At 33.0% G+C, this 18,325-nt stretch overlaps 4 protein-coding genes across 7 annotated transcripts; 1 reads left to right on the forward strand and 3 right to left on the reverse strand.

Annotated features, from left to right (window-relative positions):
* Positions 1-226: 226 nt before the first annotated feature.
* On the reverse strand, positions 227-9,304 carry LOC116339197 (DNA polymerase theta). Of its 4 annotated transcripts, none has more exons than XM_031764921.1 (17): positions 7,959-9,304; positions 7,742-7,906; positions 6,987-7,677; positions 6,723-6,920; positions 6,530-6,591; positions 6,351-6,464; positions 6,204-6,285; positions 4,314-4,463; positions 3,917-3,998; positions 2,439-3,756; positions 2,224-2,309; positions 2,056-2,153; positions 1,648-1,999; positions 1,017-1,463; positions 799-950; positions 567-709; positions 227-473 (listed from the first exon to the last, which is right to left on the reverse strand). In XM_031764921.1, exons 1-17 carry the CDS (start codon positions 9,174-9,176, stop codon positions 339-341), a joined length of 5,493 nt encoding a protein of 1,830 aa, XP_031620781.1. In that variant the 5' UTR covers positions 9,177-9,304; the 3' UTR covers positions 227-338. The 4 variants fall into 4 exon arrangements, with proteins under 4 accessions (XP_031620781.1, XP_031620780.1, XP_031620779.1 ...); XM_031764920.1 differs by having other exon boundaries at positions 4,308-4,463; XM_031764919.1 differs by having other exon boundaries at positions 2,439-2,659; positions 2,714-3,756; positions 3,917-4,463.
* Positions 9,305-9,637: 333 nt separating this feature from the next.
* On the forward strand, positions 9,638-11,300 carry LOC116339069 (phosphotriesterase-related protein). Its single transcript, XM_031764704.1, has 5 exons — positions 9,638-9,798; positions 9,877-10,491; positions 10,586-10,675; positions 10,852-11,069; positions 11,134-11,300. The coding sequence occupies exons 1-5, from the start codon at positions 9,783-9,785 to the stop codon at positions 11,269-11,271; spliced, it is 1,077 nt and encodes a 358-aa protein (XP_031620564.1). The 5' UTR covers positions 9,638-9,782; the 3' UTR covers positions 11,272-11,300.
* Positions 11,301-11,372: 72 nt separating this feature from the next.
* LOC116339068 (zinc finger CCCH domain-containing protein 15 homolog) lies at positions 11,373-13,320 on the reverse strand. Its single transcript, XM_031764703.1, has 6 exons — positions 13,059-13,320; positions 12,793-12,962; positions 12,452-12,719; positions 12,181-12,390; positions 11,756-12,046; positions 11,373-11,660 (listed from the first exon to the last, which is right to left on the reverse strand). The coding sequence occupies exons 1-6, from the start codon at positions 13,128-13,130 to the stop codon at positions 11,472-11,474; spliced, it is 1,200 nt and encodes a 399-aa protein (XP_031620563.1). The 5' UTR covers positions 13,131-13,320; the 3' UTR covers positions 11,373-11,471.
* Positions 13,321-13,459: 139 nt separating this feature from the next.
* Positions 13,460-17,739, reverse strand: LOC116339067 (putative uncharacterized protein DDB_G0282133). The gene is made up of 4 exons (XM_031764702.1): positions 17,600-17,739; positions 17,257-17,453; positions 16,591-17,178; positions 13,460-16,514 (listed from the first exon to the last, which is right to left on the reverse strand). The coding sequence occupies exons 1-4, from the start codon at positions 17,629-17,631 to the stop codon at positions 13,546-13,548; spliced, it is 3,786 nt and encodes a 1,261-aa protein (XP_031620562.1). The 5' UTR covers positions 17,632-17,739; the 3' UTR covers positions 13,460-13,545.
* Positions 17,740-18,325: the final 586 nt, after the last annotated feature.

Genomic DNA, 18,325 nt, shown 5'->3' on the forward strand with positions numbered 1-18,325 from the left:
TTGAAATATTTCGAACATTGTCTTAAGGCGACACACATGCCGGAACATATACTGTATTGTACGAAAGTGGAGACGCACATTTTTTACTAGTAAAATGTCATTGTTTATAGATTCGAAATTATTCGAACAAACATGAATTGGCGCCAAATTAAAGCACGCTTGCATTTTCGAAAATACCTTCTTCTTTTTCACAATGCCAATTTAATTAAAAGAGAAACGAAAATGCATTGCAGCTGCACCAAACTGATATATTGTTTATTTTTGTAAAAAAAGGATCAATTGATCAATTGTGAATGAATACAATAACATATGTGTGAAGAAGTATTTCTTGTTCTATCTTATCCAATTTTTTTCATGTTTGCCCAGCTTTGTCCCACTTTTACTTTCACTCTTAATGGCACTAAAAGGTTTGCGCAATTTTCCATACTTGATTTTAAAATTTTTACCACTAGATTGTCTTTATCGCATGGTACCTAAGGGGGGGATCACAAAAGAAAAGAACGAATGATTAAAACATAATTAGTGAATAATAGAAAATAATTTATGCACATATGTGAAATATTTACCTCATATAATAGTTCATCGTGCAAATGCAAAACTAGGTCAATGCTATTGTTTGGATCATTGTCCGTTTTTAATACAGGTTGGTATTTTTCTAAATTGCGTTCCATTCGCAGAATGGCACGTTTAGCAATATCAGCAGCTGAACCTAAAAAAATAATAAATATGATATTTATTATAATTTTTATTTAAAATTTTATTAAATATGTTGTTATTGTATCTTGTTGTAAATATTACCTTGTATTGTTGTATTGACAGCTTGTCGTTCTGCTTGAGCACGTTTTCTTAAATTATTTGAGTTTATATCTGAAATATAACGTCTGCGTCCTGCAATTGTCTCAACAAAACCTTTTTGACGAACCAAACTCAAAGTTTTTTGTATATACTTCCTATTGGAAATTTCAAGAACAAAGTAAATTATGCAAACATAATAGAATAACAAATAACTAATTTACCGTATTCCCGGATAAGTTTGATGGAATGATTCGTGTAATAATTGTGCTTCTTTTTCATCACATTTCATTGTTGCAGAGAGACTCGTTGTGCCCATTCCATAAATGATACCATAGCAAATTTGTTTGGTGTCATTTCGCATCTTTTCTGTTACTTCTGACTCTGGAACTTTATTCCATTTCGCAGCAATCGATATGAATACATCATCAATTGTGTTGAATATACTGATGAGTCCATTATCTTCCGACAGATGTGCCAATACACGTAATTCTAATTGACAAAAATCGGCTGAAATTAACTTTCGCTTTGGTTTCACAATGAATGCGTTGCGACATGAAAATACTCGTGGAATGAATTCGGTGTGGAAATCTTTGGCAACATTTTGTAAATTCGGTTCATACATCGAAATTCGGCCGGTTTGTGTAAAACTGTAACTACTGCCATAAATTCTATGTTTATATTCAAAAAAAGAAAATGTTTATGCTTAAATTGTTGTAAACAATCAATCGAAAATCAAAAATATTTAACAGTTTTAAATTGTTTTCTAATTAGAAAAATCCAAAAAAAAAAACAACATAAATATAGATATAGAGCAGATAAAATGTGTCTACTCATTTCTCATTTTTTCGTTACCGATTATTATCATTGGATTTCCTGATCAATGGTTGAATGGATTTCGAAAGAATGGCATATAAACTGCGATGTTCCAATATTAATTTGGCCATTGGATTTGTGCATGGTAGCAATTGGGCTCGTGTGCACTTTGCTGCTATTGACCCATTTTTTTTGCGAATTTTCAGAGCCTGTGCCACTTGTCGAGACGAATTTATGGCAAATCGTTTTCCATTCAAGCGAAAGATTTCTGCTTCTAAATCGCCAACGTATTCACTAATTTCATCACTCAATATGTTTAATGCATTCTGGTCAATGGACATTCCAGTTTGTTCCATATGGAGCAGAGATTTTTGAATTGGCATTTCCACGTCTAAATGAGACGGAAAATATTTTCATTATATATTATTATTTTTATTATATATGTACCTTCGAATGCTGTAAAAATCGAACCGTCTCCCATTTTTTTCAGAATATTCGACTGTTCTCGGACGATGTGAATAGTCACACAGGCTTTGATTGATGACCTTATTCATGAAATTACATTTGAATCATTTCAATATCCAATTTTAAAATATATTCAAGTTTAAAAATTACCGAATTTTTGTGGTTGTTGTTACACTCTGATTCCCATTGTCAATTTTATATAATAAATTAATGCATTTTGGAGCATAAAGTTTAATCTATAATTAAACGAAAATTCCTTATAATTTTCTTTATTGAAAATTTACCAATAGATATTTTAACAACTATTGATAAATTTGCAATACACCAATACATTTAAAAAATTCTTTAAAAAGTTTTGTTCATACCATTTGGCTGAATTTACGGCTAACAAGGTCTTCTGGATGAATTAACCATTGAGCAACTTGAGGATCTTTTATATGACAATCAATTCTGTGTATCTCTGCTACTGCTATCAATAATGTTTTCAATTGAGTTCTGGCATCGTTGCAAATTAAAGTTAGCTCCTTTTTGGCTAGTATGTACCGAATGAATTTGATTTTCTCGTGAAAAGCAACAACGTCTTCATCTTGAAGATTGATAAAATGTGTAATGTATTTTTCTTGGAATGACAATGCAATACCATATATATACAATTCTGGTGAAATAGGACAACGATAGTTTTTCGATTCGGTTGAAGTAACAGACCGAGCAATAGCCAAGGAAAAACCATATTCCGTTACACATTTAAATAATTCAAGAAACTGATTAAAGTCGTCGGCAGTCTTAGTAACCTCAATGATTTGAAGACATGGTGCACCATGTGCAAGATTTTGTTTTTCATTTGCCAAATTTGGTTTGTTTCCTTCTAGCCGTAATTGTTCCATGAAATCATCATTTTCATCATTGTAGAAAGAAATTGAACTATCAAGCATAATTGAATCGACATCACTGTTTTCACTTGATTCATCCATTGAATTCACTTCGGCTTCGATTATTTGACCGTGATTTCGTCTTTTAGTTGGTGTTGCCACTTCTGCATCTAAAGAAATGCGCCTTTTCTGAGATCGATAGCATGCCATATCGATTTCAACAGTTTCTGCGGAAGCAACGCTCGGTCTTTTGACTTCATTTTCAACTGATTGAGACCAATTAATATTTTTTATGCCCATTTCATTGCAAAGATATTCGCGAGCTTCATCAATTATCATTTTGGCCGCCTCTTTCACCGATAAATCTGCACGCCCAGTGACAAATAACAATCGCTGCTTATTTCGTTGTTCAGCATCGTATGTTGTTTCACCATTCCGTTTTTGCACATCAAAACCAATAGAATCCGTTAAACATTTTTCGATGTCAAGTACATTGGCCTGTGAAATACCAACTAGAGTTTCATAGCCCGCTTTGTAAAGCGTTCGTGCACGTTGACCATTTAGAACCGAAATTTTCATAAGTTCAATTAGATCCTGATGAACACCGAAAAATATACGATCTTGAAATTGTGCAATAATCAATGCTAACATATCCCAATTGAGCGCTTTGCAAAATGATTTTACGATGCCAGCAAATGTTGATGTAGTTTGTTGTAAACTTTGCAATGTACCTCGATTAAGTTTATATTTTACAGCAACTTCATTCAATGGACATTCATTGATCAAATCATGTAGAACAACAGCGGTGTAAAAACTGAAATTTAATGAAATTAACAAATGAGAGGCTGAGAGCAAAAATAGCACGTCGCATCCCACCTCCTTCTCTTGCTTGCGGAAATTCTCGTAAGTGAGAGCAAGAGATGAGATGCGAAGTGCTGTTTTTACATCGGTTAAAGAAATGAAATCCGTCTTACCGTTTATGTATTTGTAATGTTGAGTGATCTACACCTTTGGAACCTCGCATTGCTCGCACAAGGAACGATTCTTTAACCCCGACTAAATGGCCAACACGTTGCATGGCAGTCGATAATTTTTCCCACATATCCAAATAAAATAACCAATCAATATCTTGTAACTGATAACAGACTGAGAATGGTGTCACTAGATAAATAGCATGTAGCTCCGTTTCAAGCACAAAATTTTGACGAGCCTTTTGTAGCTCAGAGAACAGAAAGAAACCATCGCTTGGCGGCATTGATGATGCCAAACAAGCATAACCAAGACGAGTTGGAATAAATTTTAACTCTTGAATTTTGTCATCGAATTGCAATTGAATAAATTCGTATCGCTCCAAAAATCTCATACATTTACCAACAAAATCTGTGTCATTGACATTTGTGTAGACAAGACTATCGTTTGAGAAATCGGTTTTCTTTTTCGATTTGATCTTTGCTTTGTATTCGTCCAAAATAACTTCAAAATATTTAATCTCGAACCTATGCTCCGAGTGATACAACGTACCTAGGGTAAATAAAGAAAACATGTAATGAAATTAAAATATATAGTTTAAGACTAGGGGAAATGATCTATTCGCGAATGGACAAAATTTATTGATTGTATGATAAAGTCGTCATTTTAGTAAAATAATTCAAGAAATTCGCATACAATTCGCAAACTATTCGCAAAAAGTTATCACAATCAAACTATATAATATACGCTTGCAAACGAACCAAGTGAATAGCGGCGACGCAAGAAAACGAAGTGAGTGAATAGCGGCAGCGGATAACATTTTTTCTTTCGTTCGTTGTCGCTATTCACTCATTTCGTTTTCGTGCGTCGCCGCTGTTCACTTGGCTCGTTTACAAGCGTTCACAATTTGATACATACAAAACTTACAAATTTTGCGAATTGTCTCACGTTCATAGCGTTTTGTTTGCGAATTGTTTTTTAAATCACAACTTTACTGGCCCATCGCTTACAAATCATTTCGCATAAAATTCGCAAAATATCGAATAATTCGCTATTTTCTGATCGAGATCCGATCCCCTAGGTTTAAGAGCAAAGAAATGGCCACACATTTGCAACAACATTGCTTTAATTTGAAATTGTGATCATTTTTACTTTTCCGCACACATAGTGTAAGGTGGAAAGTATTGTAATCGGTCAAAATTTTGAAAACTTCAGAAACATGTTTTCTGGACGTTTCTGAGGTCAGAGAACCCGAATCAGGCCGTTTTGAGCATGGTTTTTGTTAATCTGTACGTCGTACATCGTACGTTGTACGCTGTACGCAAAATTTGTTAGCAAGATTGCGCTCATCGTAGAAACTTGATTCAAAATTTGACTGTACAGGATGATTGGGGGTCGTGAGGAATAGAAATCATTAGATTTTGAGCGACTTTTGTTGATGGAAAAAAATTTCATGCCTGGAGTGATACCTATGAAAAAGAGTCCAATTTTCGTCCAAAAGTCATACTTAATGTAGACTTAAACACTTAAAAATATGTATTGGGGGGTTTTTTGGTACGAGAAAACCGAATCCGAGGTTAGTATTGAGATACAATCAATTATTGATACAGTTTCCTTGAAAAAATCACAAAAAATTGAATTTTTGTATGGGAGCCATGCCTGTATGCTACCTTAATGGTGTGAAACTTTGCACAGTCTATTTTTTACACAAAAAAATAACATTCTGAAAGTTTGAAGAGATTTCAATCAAAATTAGGGGTACCTCCCATACAAAACTTTCGAATATTTTGTATGCGATATACCCTTAATTTTGGTTGAAATTTCTCCAAACCCTCCGAATGTTATTTTTTTGTGGAAAAATTAACCTGTTCAAAGTTTCACGCCATTAAGGTAGCATACAGACATGGCTCCCATACAAAAATCCAAATTTTTCGGGACTTTAGTTATGAAAAGTTTTTCAAAAGTAATTTTTATGGCAAAATTAACGTCAGAGATATTTTTTTATAGTGTTTTGTTAGAAAATAATAGTATACTTTCAAATGTCGTACAAATGGGTTCATCATGAAAGTGTGAAAAATCTTTTCTCGAGTACCTCTGCTATTAAATTAAAGAATATTTCGATGCCAAGGTTTGAACATATTTTTTGGTCTCGAACTTTACGCCGCTTGAAAGGTTTGAAAAATCGAACAAATATTATTTTGAACGTGCTTAATAAAATACACAACTACCACCATGCGGAAAAGTTCGTCTTACTCCCGTAAGACTCTTTTTTTTTTTGTGGATATAACGTACACTTTACAAATTCTTCCAGTTCAGTTCGAGTTGTCGCTACGCCAGAGGCAATTATCTCCAAAAGTGCTCGCTTCAGATGCGTCTGTATAATCAAATAATTTAAATTATATGCAAGAAAATGAAAAAATGAAAATATATAATATATACGTGATTATCGGTCGATAGACATGAAGTGATTGGCTTTAATGCAGCTCCAATCAATTCTTGACCAACTTTTGCATTGTTGTTGGTACAAATTAAAATCGATTCACCTTCCGTATCCTATTACATCAATTAATATAAAATATTAAGGTTGAAGCGATTCAAAAATATAAAATCAAAAATACCTTTCCCATTCGTCCGGCTCTTCCACACATTTGTTTGTATGTTAGCGAACACATTGGTTTACCTGAAATAATCAGAAACAGGCAATTAATTGTATAACATTGTTTTGTAAAAGGAATAATAGGAAAATATTCTATTCTCAATAGACGGGAAAATTCAAAGAAAGATAAATTTAGTATATAGGAATATATTTACCGCCAAACATTGGCGATCGAATTATGACTCGGCGCGCAGGCAAATTGACGCCTGAACTTAGAGTACTCGTCGCAACAATCACTCGAATCGATGATTTACAAAACGAACTTTCGATTATGTCTCGTTCGTCGAATGTTAGTCCAGCATGATGAAAAGATACGCCGTATGAAATCGTCTTTTCCAATATGGAATCCAAACCTAGAAGAGAAATAAATATTATTAATATGTGGAAAAACAGATGTAATATAAAAAAATTGTTTTCACCTGCTGATGAATTTCGTAAATGTCCCTTTACCTCTTCAATCAACGGCATATTGATTGCTTTACGTATTCTCTCCCCAATGTTCGTTTGACTTTTTCCCAATTTGTATATATTTTGTGCCACATGCAGTGCCAAATTTTCACACCCATCTTTTGATGGACAAAAAATAATAACCGCCGCTCCATTTACAATCGTCTCAATACATAACTGTGCAATATGATCGGGATCATTTTCGATCATGGAGTACTCCTCATTTGAAACCATTCGCACCAAATTCATTGTATTATTGAAAATACTATTTCCTATTTTGATCATTTCATGCAACTCAATTGGACGGTAATTCGTTAAATAAAATTCTGCATTCAGCCAATTTTGTAGTAATGCTGTTGAGTTAGATATCGTGGCTGACATGGCTACAAGTCTAATGTTTGTGTTCAGCTTACGCGAGCAAAATAGAACTTTGGTGAGAAGTAGTTCCAGTATGTAGCCACGATTTGGATCGGAAATTAAATGAACTTCATCAACAACGATCATACCAATTGAGTCGATATTTCCTTGTTCCAATAAGCGATTGACGATTGCGTTCGCTTTTTCAATAGTACAAATAGCGATATCGGCCGATTCAAATCCACCTGGTGCCGTGTAACCACCGAAAAACCCTTCAACTCGTATTCCAGAACTTCGTAACAAATCCTTTAGAAATAATACAAATTGAAAACGACTGGCCAACGATTTATTTTTCTAATTGCTTACTCACTTGTAATGAGTACATTTTTTCTCGAACAACTGATATAAATGGCAGAATGACGATTACTTTCTTTTGTCTCTTTAACACCGTTTGAAACATCAGAACTTCACTAACGAACGTTTTACCAGCTGATGTTGGGGCGCTGTACAATAAATTGTAATTTCCATATTTGATCTAAAATCATAAATTATTTATAAAATATAATAAATCAATTTGGTAGAGTTACCTTTGGATTATTTAAACATTCTGCTTGCCATTCAAACATATCATGAATGCCTTTTTTCTTATATGATTTGATTATAGGCGCTGAACAACTCCACTCGGATAAATTGTCGATGCTGAATTTATTCGGTTGTGCCAACGATAAATTGTCGGCACTTTCAGTTTTTGCAATTATTTCGTTTGAAACAATACGTTCGGAAATGTTTTGCGAAAAAATGCTTGTATCAAGTTGTGTGTAGCCAGTTTTGTTCATGGATTTTATTTCGATTGAATTTAAATTTGATAAATGAATGCTATTTTCTAAGAAACAACTTTCCAGTTCATCTTCTTCGGCTTTTTCATAATTGTTTCGACCACTCTGCATTGAAATGCATTCAACATCGATGACAGGATCGGCTTCATCTTCAATTTTATTCTGTTCCAGACATTTATTCGTGCTATTTCTTTGGGACTCAAGCAAATCATTGAAAAATGCTGAGTCTTCCCATTCTATTTCATCATCACTTGCCAACGGAACTGGCGATGATTTAGCTGTCTCAAAATTTTCAGTTTGCATCAATCTTTCAATTTCCGAAACATTGACATGCTGAGTCGATCCTCCACTATCGCTTAAAGCAATCAAACTATCACTATTTTTGGTATCGTTACAATCATTATTTAAGCTAGGCGTTTGAATATTTTGCATGTATTTATCAAAATCATCTTCTTCAAATTTTGCATGTAATTTAATTTTGGTTTTCCGATTTGCGCGATCATTATCCATTTCATCCAAATCCATTGTGTTTTCAAACATTGAAGCAAAATCTTCTGTAAATCCATGTTTTCTATACAATGCCGATGCAGAAATTTTCGAATCACTATTGGTTGTAATTGGATCCGATCGACTTCTTCGCATATATTTTCGATTGGTCTTCTTTGATGTTGATGCATTTTTCAATTGTTCACGGATCGATTTGCCAAGAATATTGGATTTTTCCGTTGGCGATTCATCGACCACATCAGGTATTTTATTTGAGCGAATCACATCCGAATTTGGAGATGAATTTACAAAATCACAACTTGTTGGCAGACAAACGACCACCGGTTGTTTTGGTGGTATTTTTTTCGTTGGCGAAATGTATGATTTGCTATTCTTATTGATATTTTTACCTATGTTACCAGCATATACATCCAACTGATTCAAAGTGTTTTCGCCTAATGAAAAGGATTGCGAAAATGACATCGTATTGGTTTCACCAATTCAGCATCTCTCTCTCTCTTACACACACAAAAATTAAATTATCTAATCTACGGAAAACAGGTTTTTTTAAATAATAAATAGTGCTCTAAGTAAACTAAAAAATAATCGTGTGTTCGATCCGTTAAGGTTTGAAGTGACAGTTCTTCAAAACACATATGGTTAACAAGTGTCAAGTTTTCGGCGCAAAAATGGCGCCAATTTGAAAATATTTTTTAAAAAAGAAGATATAAACTTCAATAATCTTTTGTTCGTTCGTTGATCAACAATCGTTTATTTAGATTAAATTTGATTAATTTTGAATTTTTGTAAAATTGAATTCATTTTATTTATCATTGAATTGCTTCACTTCATTTAAATAAAAAATGCTATCTATATCTGATCGTTTCGAACAACTTCATGCGTCTTAATCAACAACTTCATACATCTTCATAATTGGATTTCGTTAACAAAAAAAAATCGAGTTATTTCTTGATAAAACGAGAATAATAACTTTAATCACATTCAGTTTGAGTTTAAAACTTGTTTGTTATTCATGAAAAAAGCGTGTCCAATTTACAAAAACAGATAGCTTTGATAGAGGACATTAAAATGAAGGTTCAATCGGGTAGATGAACTTTTATTTTTTTTATTTTTCAAAAACATATATTTTATTAATTGAATTTTTCGTTTTGTTTGACATTAGTTTTGGGTGATTTATTGCCATCAGATTTGGGACGGACTTTGCCGCACGAACATCTATCATTGGATTTTCATCATTTTTTCAACGACGCTCCCAAGCACTTGCAGGGCTATGTCACGGAAAAGCAGAAAATTTCGTTGGGAAATATTGGAGTTTTAAGGCAATATCCGTACAGTAGTCCGTATAATCTGCAATTTTTTGACGATGATACAAATGAGAAAGTAATTGAAGATGTACATTTGTATAAAAAATGGTGTGGTAGCAAATGTACCATTGTTGAAAATACAACTCATGGAATACGTAGAGATTTAACATTTTATCGTGAAGTGGCAAAAAAGACTGGCGTAAATGTGATTGCGGGAGCTGGACATTATCTTGAAATGACGCAAGATAATAGTGAATTATCAATTAGCTTAGAGCAAATGTCGGATTTGTACAGAAGAGAGATTGTGTTTGGTGTTGATGTGAGCAGTAATAAAAATGGATCAGATATCATAAAATGTGGATTTCTAGGTGAAATCGCAAGCAATTGGCCTATTTCTGATTTTGAAAAACGTGCAATAAAAGCTTCGGCAGATGTACAATCAGCACTTGGTTGTGCAGTCACCTTTCATCCAGGTAATAAATAAACACCTAATCCTCATTGATTAGTAGGAATTTTATATTTTACTTAAAGAACATGTGTATTTGTATAATTTACTTTATTTCTCAGCGCGAGATTCTCGTGCACCATTCGAAATCATGCGTTTGTATTTGGAAGCCGGTGGCAAGGCTGATAAGTGTGTAATGTCGCATTTGGATCGTAAGTGGAATTTGAATTTGACTCGTTTGAATTACTATTTGTGATGATAAATATTTCTGATAGCAACATTATGCGGGCACAAATAAACAGAATTTATAGTGATAAGATAAAAAAAATTTTGTCGTTGAGAAATATGTATTTCAATCACCAAGATAATGTTTTATTAATGGTTTTAGGTACAATTCATGACGATGACATGTTATTGGAGTTTGCCAAACTTGGCATGTATTGCCAATTCGATTTGTTTGGAACGGAAGTTTCTTTCTATCAATTGGCAGAACATCTGGATATGCCTTCGGATGCTCAACGCATGGATAAGATCATTTCACTTGTTGATGAAGGATACTTAGATCGAATATTAATGTCACATGATATTCATACAAAACATAGACTAGTGAGATTTACAAAACAAATTAATAGCTTGCTATTTCTTATTGCATTTCTTCTAATCTCAACAGATTGGTTTCGGAGGTCACGGCTATGCACATATTATAAACAATGTTTTGCCCAAACTCAAACTAAAGGGACTAACTGATGAGCAGATTGATAATATTACAATTACAAATCCGTCAAAATGGCTTGAATTTAACATTTGAAGAAGTAATTTCAAAGTATTTGCAAAAATATATATTTTTAGCTTGAAAATCATTAATCAAAATACGTTAATACAAAATACAATATCAAAATAAATGTATAATTTCAAGTTTAACATTTGATAAAACAATATTAAATTTTTATTGTTGGAGTTGATTACATAAAAAAAATTTCATAATGATTTAATCGAGCAGTATTTAAATTACGAATTATCGTTCAGATCCAATTCATTTAATTCATCTTCTAAACCATCTAATACTTCTTCGTCGAGGAAAAGATTTTCATTAAATGGTGTTGCATCCACCACGTCCGTGGCTGCTGCTCCTTCTTCTATCTCTTCGATTGGTTTCTGTAAACGATCTAAACAAGCAACCGTACCAGTGCCATCGACCTAATAAAGAAAATGCAAAAAATTTATAATAATTAATTATGAGCACCATTTGATGTTATAACATTTTTCCATAACAATTTGTTTGTGTAACAAACCTCTTGAGCTTCAGCAGCCAGCGCATCCAAATCAAGTTCCTTGTATTCATAGACCTCGTCATCATCGTCATCTTCACGTTCGTAGCTAGCTACTGCGGTATCATCATCATCGAAGTCATTGTCGTTGGCCAATTCTGGATTGAAACTAAACATTTCACGACCAGAGAAACCGAATTGTTTGCCAGATTTGTAATCTTTTTTTCTTTGTTCCTCTTCCTTAGCCAGTTGCTGTTTCTTTTCTTGAATTTTCCGTTTTTTCCATGCCAAAAATGATTCCAATGTTACTTTTGTCTAAATATTAAATTAGAAGGGAAAGAAAAGAGAAAATAATCAATTACTATATATTACATTGATTTTATAAAGAGTAAATATTTGAATTTCATTCGCTAGCACAAGTGTATGTAAAGTGTAAACATAAATCTCACCAAACTGGATCCGAGTGCGTTACGTTCTCTTTCGATTAAGTCGACCAGAGAGAGATCCGGTTTCTTTTGTTCATCCATTTTCTTTTTGTCTTTTTTCAAAATGTAACCTGATGGCAGTGCATGGCGATAAATACATTTCTCACCATTTGGACATTCCCAAAACCAACCGTATTTCGATTTTTCTACAGCATCCAAAAAGTACTTGCAAATCTAATAAAAATGAATGAAATGTTTAATTCATAAGCGTTCGGTGCCATTAATGTTTACGTACAATATCAGTGGTCGGCATTCTTTTTTCCTTTCCATGTTTCTTTTCGACGACTTCCTTGAGTTTATCATCGGTCCAATTGTCCATAGTGTCATTTTCGTCATCATCTCGCATGTCAACGTAAATGCTTCTCTTTTCAACTTTTCGCTCGACACTCAAATCATGCGAAAATTTACACTTATCGCCCTTTCCACATTGTCCGGCTTTAAAGAAGGCGCACACCACTGACTTTGGATCCGTTCCTTTATCAACTTTTTGCGCTTGAACCGGTCTATAAGAGCGATTGCATCAAAAACAATTGATCTCACAGTAACAATAAAGGCAATTTGAACTTTTTTCTTTACCTAAACAATGCATTTAATTCCTTTTGTTCTTGAAGTTTCTTTTCCTTCTCATCTTTTTTACTATTTTGATTCAGTGGATGCTGTCCACCACTTTTAACTTGTTTTTCTACTTGTTGAATGAATTTTTGAGTTTTGGCCCCTTTCTTATTCTTCAAACCGAATGTTTTATCCTATATGAAAGACATAATTTTGCATTTGTTGAGTCAATGCTATATAGACATATATCTGAACAAAAAAAAATCATCTTAGACATTTCATTTTCTAACCTCAATAATTTTCTCCTTCTTTTTAGCTTCAGTTTTCTTACTAGCTCCCGCGGCCGCTTTTTTTGGTGGCATTTTTATTTATGGTGAATTAATTCGTTTTCAAACCAATATATCCAATCAAAATCAAAACATACGATTTGAAAGCAATTTTTTTTAAATATTAATTGCAATCAAAAAAGAGTGAACGAATTCGAAATTATAGGTAAAAATCTGTACGACGTGAACATACACACAATGCGGTGAATGACGTTTTATTGGAAGGAATGAATGACACTCTAAAAAAATGTGAATTCGCTATCAATACAAGTAATTCGCCACAGTGTGTGTTGTGGCGAAATATGGGGCGAATTTTCGAATAGAATTTTCCAAACAAATTATTTGTAAAGATAAAATATTTTTTTTTTATATTTATAAATTATTTATTCATCTTTTTAATTTTTTGTTCTTAACAAATATATACAATTGATATACATGCAAATTCTCCATATCAAGACTTATTATAGTCCGGAAAAATGGTGGTGAGATTGAAATTTGGAATCATATTATTATTGTTTCCGTTAATGTTATTCGTGGTGACAGTTTTTGTGTCGGTGCTATTGAAGTTATAAGGCATCCAACTGAAACTATCATTCCATTGATTATTTGATACGCTATTCGATGTTGCAGTGGTGCCAGACAATATTTTTACATTTGAAATATTATCATTTGAGTACGTTTGATGTGTACTTGTTTTTGTAGTACTGCGGGTGGTGATTACATCACTGAAATGTGATGACGGTTTGTAATTTGGCAACGATGATACAGGTGGTGTTTGGAAATAGTTGGACGAATCGATTGGATCGCACATAGTTTGCGGAAGTTGTTGCGTTTGTTGATTGTACGATTGAGAATGTGGTTGTGTATATTGATACGAATATGTTTGATTCGATAAATTATTTATGCATGAAGTGGACGACACATTATTGCAATCATTGTCGTATGTTTGATAATTGGAGTAGGAAGCAAGATGATCATTGGCATTCGAATTTTCAAATGCGGTTGGATAACTTTGATTTCCTAAGAATTCACTGGACGTATGATAGTTCAACTTTAAACGCTTTGGCTGGCTGAAAAAATAACCACCAAATAAGTCTCGATCACATTCATCACTATTTCCAACAATATTACATGGATTCGTTGAAAATTTATTCTCAACCAACTGATTACTTGCATCTATTTCGTATTTTGGATACATTTTTAGTTTTGTTGTCACCATACTACTGTCCTTCAATGGCATTTTACTTTCGTTTGAAATGTAACAGCTATTTTTATTTGCCGTTTGACGCAAATCTTGATCCAACAACTGACTGACTGAATGAAACTTATTTGTTGTATGCGATTCATTGATTGGTTGTTGTATTGGTTGATGATGTATTTTAAATGTTTGTAAATTTTTATCACTTTTTCCACCTTTTCCGCTGCGTTCAAGTTGTCGATTTGTCGATACTTTCGATTGGCCATATTTATGATTGATATTTGTTCGTATTGGTCCCTTTTTCGAATCTAGATCAAATTTATTCGCCGGGACATTGCAACCATTTGAAATTGTATTCAGTGCCAAATCACCGTGCAATACAATTAAATTTGTATTTGGATTAGGTGACCATGGTGATGGCTCTTCAGGTGCTGTAGAGATGAAATCCAAATGTAGCTCTTGCGTTGGCTTATTATTTACAGTGGATGTCATCCAATTGACCAGATTTTTGCTTGATTTCGATGTGGATGGCATTGTATAATTTTTGCCAATTTTTCCCGATGTTGATTGAATTTGATGTTTTTCATTGCAACCAAATTGCAAAATTGTGGCTGGTTTATTTTCTTTTTTCAAATTTTTTGTTAATGATGTATTAGTGGATCTCATGATGGGCATATCAAATGACGATGAGAACAATGGATCATGACTTGAAAGTAATGGCGTACTGGACGAAATCGATGAAAATGTTGGCGTCAGTGTGAATGTAAATGGTGTAGTGGTAATTGATGAACTAGCCGATGCAATCGAAGGATTATCGAATGAAAATGGGTTGAATGTATTGCATCGATTTAGTGGTGTTATCGATGTTGGTTCTGGCGGTGGAACAATAAAACGATCATTAATCAAATGTTTTGTTGGCGTTGATTTCTTCAGAGTTGTTTTGTTTGGCCGATATAAAACCTCTTGTTGCTGTGATGTGGTTTTTGTTGTATTTGTTATTGTATCGGAGCATTTTGTCAATGAGAATGTGAACGGCGTATCGGCAATCAACGATCTTGATTCAATTAGATTCCTTGGAGCCAAAGATGATATTTGGAAATTGAAATGTGAACTGGGATTTATTGGCTTTGCAGCTGATTTTGATGGTAAACCAAGTGTTGAAAGACTAACATAAAAATCGGATGTATTTTCAGTTGGATTTGATACGTTTTCGAATGTTTTGGATTGCATGAAATTTGTTCGATCACTTAATAAATTATTTGCTTGCATTGTATTTAATGGACATTCTGGAAGAGTTTGATGTTTTTTAACATCATTTGTAATTTGTGATTTTGACGATTCAGCTTTACTAATAACCTTTTTATTCACACTGTTATTCACAGTATTTAGTGCATTTGACCTCTCCAAATCGATATTCGTTCTGGTTTTATTTGTGAAATTAGGAAAATGAGCTGCACCAGAATTATCAACACTTGAGAGGTTCTTACTATTGTCTGATACATCATTTAAATCATTCAAAATGAATGAAATACTTTCAAATAGACTATGATCTTTTGGTTGATTCTGTTTATCTTCTATACGCAGTAAATTGGTGCCCACCGAATAGCTATTATCAGTTTCAGTTGGTTTTGAGCTCGACGTAGTTGATACTACTGGAAATGATAAAAGAAATGCCGCCGTTGGTGAAAGGGCATTTGGATTTGATTCATTTGGTGTATGTGACAATGGGAAAAATAGTTCATCCGATAAATCTTTGTCATTTGCAAGATTTTCACTCAATTCTTTTGGCAATCCAAGATTTTCCACCCGTTTACCACAAATTGTGGCTTCATTTGTTGGAATATTAATATTAGCGATTTCCTTGATATGATCATTGCTTATCGCTTTATTTTGATCGCTTACAGTACAAACTGTTTTAATATTCGATATTTTAGGTATTTTTTTCGCATTACATTGGCCAACATTTGGTGCTTCTTGATTTGTTGATATATTCTTTTGCTTTTGACCGATACTTTGTTCAATGGAAGTGGACTTTTTATCACAGTGTGAATCAACCTGTGCGTCATCGAAAGATAACTTCGGCTGTTTTTTCGATTTTCCCATATTACTGTTATCCAAATTTAGCTCTTTCTGTTTTTTAACGCCCACATTTTCCGCATCCGAAGACGGTTTATTTTTTACAATCACTGAAACATTCAACGACACATTTTCCGCTTTGGGTTCTGAATAAAATAAAAAATTAAATTAATCGTTTATACTAGTATAAATTGTAATGTTAGTGATATAAATTGTAAAAACCTTGGCTATTTTGGTGTTCCTTCTGTTCAACTAAATCACAAAATTTGTCCAGTGACACATTTGCATTCTGACTGCTAACCAGTGGAGTTATTTCAACAAAATTTTTCACTGGTTTTTCATGTATTTTCATTTCTGGTTTTGATGAATTGGTGACTGGTATCAAATCAACTGAACCAAATGATTGAACCTCATTCAACTCGATATTCAATTGAGATTTGGGAAGTGTTTTTGCACCATAATTATCGATTGATTCAACAGTTTTCTCCTCGATTGTTTCTTTATTATTTTTTGCTGGACTTTGAACAGTTTTATTGGATTTGTTTTTTGATTTTTTTTCCGGAGATCTTTTATTTAATACATTTTCATTGGGCGCGTGTGAATTTGTCGATTTTATATCAACTATTTCACGTTTTTCCTTCGTATCATTTTTTTTATTCGATTTTGCCTCATATACGGAAATAATGAAACTGAAGAATTTCGGCACAATAAAATGTGGCACCTTTATGTTTGATTTTTCAAGTAGTTCCACCAAATCGTTATTTTGTTCAACTAATATTTTAATACTTCCTTCAAGCTCCTCTTGAGTTTCTATGAAACGGAACAAAAATAATTGAATTTATTTTGAGAATGAATTATCAAAGCGTGAACATAAACTTAAATACATACTTAAAATCGATGCATTTTGCGTTGAAAGCACATCTCTTAGTTTTCTCCTCAGATCCTCAATGTAAACAATGGTTTTATGTAGAATTTCTATTTTACTAAACGTTACTTTGGGTCGATATTCTGGTAGGAGTTTTGCTAATTTCTCAAATGTATTGTTCAACCGATCCCGCCTATCTTTTTCCCATGCACGGTTTTGTCTACAAAACAAACAATAAATGTCTCGGTAATGTTTTTAAATTTGAATTTTTTCTTAATGAAAAATATATAATATAGCCAAAGCAATTTAACAAACACAATTTTTATAAAATCAAAATAAAAAAATGCAATCGGTTTAATTCATTACATGTGTCGCTGTTCATTTTTCTTTTTTGTCATATTTTTAATGATTTTATTTGTAAATCAAACATGTTTTACATATAAAAAATTAAATCAAGAACACAAATCGCAGATTTCCAAAACTCTTTTGTTTTGACTCATCGAAGAAATGGATGACAAGTAAAACGATTATGAAGTTTGCACCAAAAGACATACACATATATACACAACACACCCATAACCTCACTATTTCTTTATAGTACAAAGTTCTTATTTAGATGAAGCAAACAAATGTGTAACGTTTTCTATACAATTTAACGTCGAAAAGTGTAACGCTTTGGCCAATTCCGGACGTCGTTTTAGTGTTATTTTTAGTTTCCGCAACATACTTTTTTACATTTATCTTTTTTTATTTCATGAATATAATTATAAATTCAAATTTCGAATCCGAACAAATTAATATGCGTTTTGACAGTTGGTTACTGTGTGTGTATCAGAACATTGAAATTAAAGTTGATTGTGTGAGTTTATGAAGAATGGATTTATTTACGCGGTAAATTTTGTTTTTGTTTCTGTTTTTATTTTAAAATAACAGGATATTCACAAACTAACGATGTAAGAAATCAATACAATTGAAAGTCTCTTTAATGTTATATGTGTTAAATTAACAAAAACAAAACAACAACATCGTATTCTTGAACAGGACTGCCGGGAATTCTTCGGCTTGATTATCATTTTCGACATTTTGATTAAA

Source organism: Contarinia nasturtii, unplaced genomic scaffold (assembly GCF_009176525.2).
Source record: "Contarinia nasturtii isolate CC-2019 unplaced genomic scaffold, AAFC_CNas_1.1 Cnas_scaffold_493, whole genome shotgun sequence".
NCBI classification, from domain to species: domain Eukaryota; kingdom Metazoa; phylum Arthropoda; class Insecta; order Diptera; family Cecidomyiidae; genus Contarinia; species Contarinia nasturtii.

Excerpts from the sequence above, each read along its gene's own strand:
- LOC116339068 (XM_031764703.1), bottom strand. The coding sequence starts at position 13,130 with ATGCCACCAAAAAAAGCGGCCGCGGGAGCTAGTAAGAAAACTGAAGCT. Across the intron at positions 12,720-12,792 it reads GAATTAAATGCATTGTTTAG|ACCGGTTCAAGCGCAAAAAG; the intron begins GTAAAGAAAAAA and ends TCGCTCTTATAG. Across the intron at positions 12,047-12,180 it reads ACGCACTCGGATCCAGTTTG|ACAAAAGTAACATTGGAATC; the intron begins GTGAGATTTATG and ends TTTAATATTTAG.
- LOC116339067 (XM_031764702.1), bottom strand. The coding sequence starts at position 17,631 with ATGACAAAAAAGAAAAATGAACAGCGACACAT. Across the intron at positions 17,179-17,256 it reads GCAAAATGCATCGATTTTAA|AAACTCAAGAGGAGCTTGAA; the intron begins GTATGTATTTAA and ends TCCGTTTCATAG. Across the intron at positions 16,515-16,590 it reads GGAACACCAAAATAGCCAAG|AACCCAAAGCGGAAAATGTG; the intron begins GTTTTTACAATT and ends TATTTTATTCAG.
- LOC116339069 (XM_031764704.1), top strand. Across the intron at positions 10,492-10,585 it reads TGCAGTCACCTTTCATCCAG|CGCGAGATTCTCGTGCACCA; the intron begins GTAATAAATAAA and ends TTTATTTCTCAG. Across the intron at positions 11,070-11,133 it reads TTCATACAAAACATAGACTA|ATTGGTTTCGGAGGTCACGG; the intron begins GTGAGATTTACA and ends TAATCTCAACAG.
- LOC116339197 (XM_031764918.1), bottom strand. The coding sequence starts at position 9,176 with ATGTCATTTTCGCAATCCTTTTCATTAGGCGAAAACACTTTGAATCAG. Across the intron at positions 2,154-2,223 it reads ACAACAACCACAAAAATTCG|GTCATCAATCAAAGCCTGTG; the intron begins GTAATTTTTAAA and ends TTCATGAATAAG. Across the intron at positions 710-798 it reads TGTCAATACAACAATACAAG|GTTCAGCTGCTGATATTGCT; the intron begins GTAATATTTACA and ends TTATTTTTTTAG.